Here is a 6,000-nt window from a genome sequence, read left to right as displayed (position 1 = left end):
TAATTTTTTAATACGACCCTTTCGTATTTTCTGAGAAATTTTTTGATACGTTTTAATCCGGCCCTGACTAGGAAACCATAATGGCGCCGACAAGGTCAAATTTTATAGAAATTTTAAACAATGGAATCTGAGTAGAGTTGGCGTGCCGATTGTTTTATGTGCCGTGGTCAAAGTCTAAACACCATTACTAAGATTGGGAATCTAATTAGAGACAATCCGTAAATATTTTTTAATAACAATTTTTATTTGTACAAAAAATCTTATATTTTTATATCACTGTTAGCATATATCTATTTTTTTTAAAAACATAATACATTTAAATTTTGCCTTAAGTAATCTACAGTCTTTTCCTAAAAGATATTCGTACTCCGTTTTTCGAAATTAAAATTGTTTCCGATGCTAGCTGCAATTCATGTTTTGGTTTTGCGGGTAACAATTCATATTTCCTTAGTACTTTAGACACGACAGACAGCATTTCAAGAACAGCAAACTTCTGACCTGCAAATTAAAAAAAAGGAAAGTAAATAAACTAACGCTTGAGAAAAATAAAGTATCTAATTTTTACCTATGCAATTTCTTGCTCCAGCCGAAAATGGTGTGTAGGCGTAAGACGGTAGCCTTTTACTCTTATCTTCAAATCTCTCTGGAATGAACTGTTCCGGGTCCTTGAAATATTTCGGATTTCGATGCATAAGGAATGGAATGAGAACAATTCTCATGCCTTTTGGATATATCGTGCCTTCTGAAAAAAAAAAAATATTATGTTATATTATTAAATATGGAATATGGAACTATGAATGCAATTAGATTAGCTCCTTTGTCTCTATAGATATACAACTGAGTGTCTGAGACATACAACTGTCTCTTCTTAGACCTGATGTTGATTATTGACAACGTAAAGAAACAACAGATTATTGACTCAACCCCCATTACATTTTTTAACGTTTCAAATAAAATGAAGAAGGGCAATGTTGAAACAGAATTTAAGTCAGTCGTAAAATCCCCATCGTGATCCACCTAAGTTTCTTGATATGCTCCGTCCTTAATATTTTTGTTAAAAGAAATTATCAAACTCACATTGCAGTAAGCTCGACTATTACCGCGACGTCATAAATCGTTTTCTCCAGCCTCTATGCGAAGGGTACGCTACTACCGAGGCTACTACTTACTTAATTCGACATCCTCCGCCAATTTTCTTGCATAAAATGGTACAGAAGGGTACAGTCGCAACGTCTCTTTAATAACCAGATCCAGGTATTTCATTTCATTAAAATTGCTGAACGTGGCAGTAGCGTTACTGCAGTCTTCACCAAAGATATCGTGCTGTTCAGCTACTGCTTTTTTCTGTCAAAAAGTCCATTAATATTTTATTAGTTTAAACACAACCATTCGAAAATATAATATATAAATAATTTTTATTTTAAGATTATTACTTAAAAAATGTTTATCGCATTCTTAGTTTCCATAGTAAAGAAGGATCTTAAAAATGTTGCAATGATTCTTATAGTTTCGTCCAACTTTTTGTTTTTAGATAAAATATTCTTATAGAAAATGTTTGGATTGTGAAATAGGACACTCTGTAACTTTGCGAAGCAATTTATTTGTGGCATTTTTATTTGCGAAACCTTTAATTTCGCAATAAGTACCTCAAGGTCTATTCTTACTGTTTAGCGCTTGCAAAAGAGGATTATTTAACCCCTTTTTGTATCTAAAATGGGAAACTGTACATGCCTCAGTAATATGATCAAAAGGTGCGTGCAGACCTGACTGAGACAAGGGCGAGACAATCCTTTAATGCTGGGAGTACACACTCGCCGAGGCGACCCGAGGAATCCGAGGCGCGATAAAAAAGGACGGTCCTAACCAATAACAATGCAGAAACCGTTCTATTCTTAACAATAATAACTTAACAATAATAATGTTAAAGTTTAATACTGAGACAAAATTTAAACTTACTTGCACTTCAGGATTATTTGCTAACATAAACAAACAAAACATAATGGCAGATGCAGTTGTATCATGACCCTAAAAACCAATAAAATAGTTACAGTATGTGTAATGAATATGTATAAATATCATGACAAATGAGAAAAATATTATTGAGTTACTGAAGAAAAGATTTTTTGTTCAAAAACTTTCAATTTTTTAAAAAATTTTTGGATATAAAGATTTTCAAAAACCTCATATTTTATTTTCACAAGCATTAAAAATTCGTAAATCAAGGTATAACCAAGAAGAAAAATTAAACAAAAATGTTAAATGTATTCCATGACTCGGGTAGTGTACTTTCGAACTAATAGCTAATTGACTCAAAAGCTTCAGCCGCCATAATATTTTAATATATCTACTCACTTCAAACATAAAAGTGTTCACTTCATCTCGCAAGTCTCTCATAGATAACGGTTGTCCATCAATTTTTAAATCCAGCAAAAGGTCCAGAAAAGCTAGCCTCTTTTTGATTCCATCACTTTCACTATTTTTCTTCTTGTCACTTAGTGATCCTTTCTGTCTCTCTTCTTTTCTTTGACTAATCACATTTTCAATGTATCTGTGGATAACCTGAATTTTGTATATACATTTAATTAATTATATGTGTTTTTTGTGAATTTTTGAGATTTATTAAAAAACCTATTTTATATTAAAAAACTATAGGGTTTATTTAATTCAACCCTAGTGTAATGACATAGCGTAGCAATGTTACTCCGGATACGAGAGCACTAGGGTCTTAAAGGTAACAAAAAAGCAGATGAAATGGTCAGTCATCAATGCCATTTATAGACCCAGAATTTTTTTTGGGGCACTGGATAGGCAAATTTCTAGAATGGTTGTATTGGTTGGCCGAACCTTTGGTGTTACACAGCAAAATAAAACACTGAATCACTACAATACACCAAAACACTTTTACTTTTATACTGGACGCGCGTTTCGCTAACCATGTTAGCATCATCAGCAGATGATTATAAACTAAACTACAATCTACAATTTGAGCATTTATATACTCGCTCAGTGGGCACCGAGTGGGCGTGGCAAGATCTAGCCAACCGAGTCAGAGCCCACCGAGCGTAACAGTTAGATTTCCTCCACTAGAGTAGTAGCACAGGTAGTAGGAGCAAAGAACTTGAAGGAATTGGACCGTTATCTCTGTTCATACTATCTTTACATTTATTAATTCTGATGCTTTCATATGCATCTAATTACCTATAATTTGAGACTTGTTTAATTAATTTTAAATTATTAAGATCTGTGTTCTTTATCAACAATATGTTCGACAACGCAAGATTTATCCGGTCTACCATATCTTATCTGAGCTAAATGTTCTTTAAATCTAAGTTAATATTGATCTTCTAGTTTGCCCAACATATTTCTGATTACAATCTTCACTAGAAATTTTATAAATACCCGACCTTTCTAGTGGATTACCTAATAATTGTTGTAATTTATTATTAGCACTATACACAAGTTTATAATTGACATTCTTAAAAATTCCTTTTAGATCACGGGATTAATTAATTATTAATTCCTTTTAGATCTCTATCAAACGGTATTGAAAAATATTTTGACGTATCTTACTCCACTTGAAAAGTCGAATTTTCAGAAATCATTAACCTATACCTACGTTTTCTAATTATTTTATCAACTAGCGAAGGAGAATATCCATTACACTCAGCTACATTCCTAATGTAATCTCTTTCTATTTCATATCTTTCGTTGGTAAGTGGAAAACTAAGTAATCTATGAACTAAGAAATTTAAACTAGCCATTCTGTGTTCAACACTATGATATGATATGTCATGATAATTCTACTGATGCGCGTCGTGTAAAAGTAAAAGTGTTTTGATGCATTGTGTTGATTTAGTGTTTTATTTTGCAGCCAATTAGTAGTTATGGTAACCTTATATTACCAATTTACCTTTAATGACTCTTTCTCCTTGTAGCACGTTGAAGTAAAAGGGTAAAATTGCTCACCAAGCGGTGAAAATGCTCTAGTTACAAATACACTGCACATTTGTTTAATGTGTTTTATATAATCCGATTCTTTCCCTTCCAAAGCATTTACTTTAACTCCCATGGCAGCTTCTAAAACGTAAGAATAAACTAAAATATAAATCTTCTGGAGTATACCTAGTTTTCTCGAAAAAGCTTACCACATATCACGTCTAAAGCATACAGCGATATAATTTTGGATATTTCTACACTATCTTTTCCTTCTTCGCTTTCAAGTTTTGTAATAAGATTATTGCCAACATTTTCGAAAATTTCGATAAACTGCTGCAGTATGGAAAAATGGAATGAAGGAGTTATCGCCTTCCGGTGTTTCTTCCACTTGGTGCCTAAAAGGTAAAAACGACAATGTAATGACGGTTTTATTTTCGATAAATATTAAAAATGTCGATAAATTTTAATTGCAATTATGAATATTTCCCCAAAATAAGATAGGATTTCAATTCTACACCTTCAAATATACCGATGGGCTTGTGTAGGTTATTTTCGCCAAAAAATACATGATGATGTTTTCCCCTGTACCCCTCATATACATTAGAATTTACCAATTAATCAGTCAGCAGATTTGTATCGAATTAAAGAAGCAATAAAATATAACATTTGTTTTCCTGAATTTTGAACCCAATGGTTCTTTACATTTTACATTTCGCATTTTACGTATTTATCAGATGGTTGTAATGTTCTACAAGCAGAAGTTTACGCTATAAAGGAAATGGCCAGTTGTAAACGAAGAAAAATCGCCGATAGACCAATAGGAGGTATCGTGATATACTCTAACAGCTTGGACACTTTAAGAAGCATCACCATGCAATCAACTGTGATGGGCTGCCAAGAAGCACTCTCCTGGTTGTATCAAGGCGGGGCGACTCTGTACTGCGTGCCAGGCTACAGCAATGTGGTAGGCAACCAAGAAGAAGCGGACAGACTCGTCAAAGAAGGAGCCAGGGGAGAGGCCGTGGCGGATGACCCACCACTTGTGACGATCAACATACTGAAGTAAGCTATAGGAACTACCATCAAATCCAAGCAGCAAGAGACTTGGCAACACCGTAAGGACTGCGCTACAGCTCGAAGACTGTGGCCAGTGGTAGATATCAAAAAGACAAAACAACTACTAGAGCACAAAAAACCTAGTACGCATAATTGTAGATGTCATTACTGGAAACTGCCCCACGGTGGTAAACCTCGTGAGATAGAAGATTTCCAACGACGAGTACTGCAGAGAATGCGGAGAGGGAAAGAAACTATATAGAGCACACACACACCAGCTGTGTCACTGTTCCGAACTGGAATACCGACGATTTAAAACTTTAGGGCATGGTTTTTTGGGCGGACTAGGGGAAGCAGCAGAAGCCAACATCACCGACATCGAGAACTTTGCAAAGAACTGGAAATGCTTTAACGCAAAGAAAGAATGAGAAGAAGGTTTGGTACAATAATAGAGAGTTCAAATGAGGGATCAAACAGGATCCTAAACCCCAACAATCTAACATAGCCTAACCTATGTTTTCAGAAGTTTTGAAACCTGAACTCATCACAGATGTATCAGGATTTATCTAAATATTGTTTAAATAAATTTAAAATTTCCAAGTCCGTAAACAATACTGGGTAATTTTTTACAATATTGATAGCTTGATGCAAAACTTAATATGATAAATTCTTATGCACACAAGTCTTTCTAATGTATATAATTAAGTAATTATTATATCATTATACTGTAATTAACTTTAATGAATATATTTTCTAGTTGATATAGTTATGTATATTACATTTATAACTTTTGGAATAAATGTAATTATGACCAAGAAAATGGATACCTAAAATAATTAATTTAGACCAGTGGCATCGGCAACATGAAAATGAGTTATGCGTCTTTCTGAAGATAAAATAGCATCTCTTTACCAAAAATTAATTTTAGCTTGCTTTATTTTTTTTAGTATTTTATATTGTTTTTTCTTATGACTTTTTTATCCTTCATTCGGTATTTCTTTTATGTAC

General features: G+C 33.5%; 1 protein-coding gene across 1 annotated transcript in view; it reads right to left on the bottom strand.

Moving 5' to 3' along the window:
* Positions 1-225: 225 nt before the first annotated feature.
* The window catches only part of LOC115877590, a 48,921-nt gene continuing 43,146 nt past the window's right edge, over positions 226-6,000 (bottom strand). Inside the window, exons 12-18 of the mRNA XM_030893837.1 lie at positions 4,146-4,331; positions 3,911-4,077; positions 2,353-2,559; positions 1,957-2,025; positions 1,170-1,344; positions 566-742; positions 226-498 (exon numbers count right to left, since the gene is read on the bottom strand). Of these exons, the coding sequence (XP_030749697.1) occupies positions 338-498; positions 566-742; positions 1,170-1,344; positions 1,957-2,025; positions 2,353-2,559; positions 3,911-4,077; positions 4,146-4,331 (1,142 nt within the window). The 3' untranslated portion in view covers positions 226-337. The remainder of the gene's footprint in view (positions 499-565; positions 743-1,169; positions 1,345-1,956; positions 2,026-2,352; positions 2,560-3,910; positions 4,078-4,145; positions 4,332-6,000) is intronic.

The sequence above is a fragment of the Sitophilus oryzae genome, unplaced genomic scaffold, assembly GCF_002938485.1.
Source record: "Sitophilus oryzae breed Bouriz unplaced genomic scaffold, Soryzae_2.0 scaffold_1494_pilon_pilon, whole genome shotgun sequence".
Taxonomy (NCBI): Eukaryota; Metazoa; Arthropoda; class Insecta; order Coleoptera; family Curculionidae; genus Sitophilus; species Sitophilus oryzae.
This window is presented reverse-complemented; position numbering and strand designations above follow the sequence as displayed.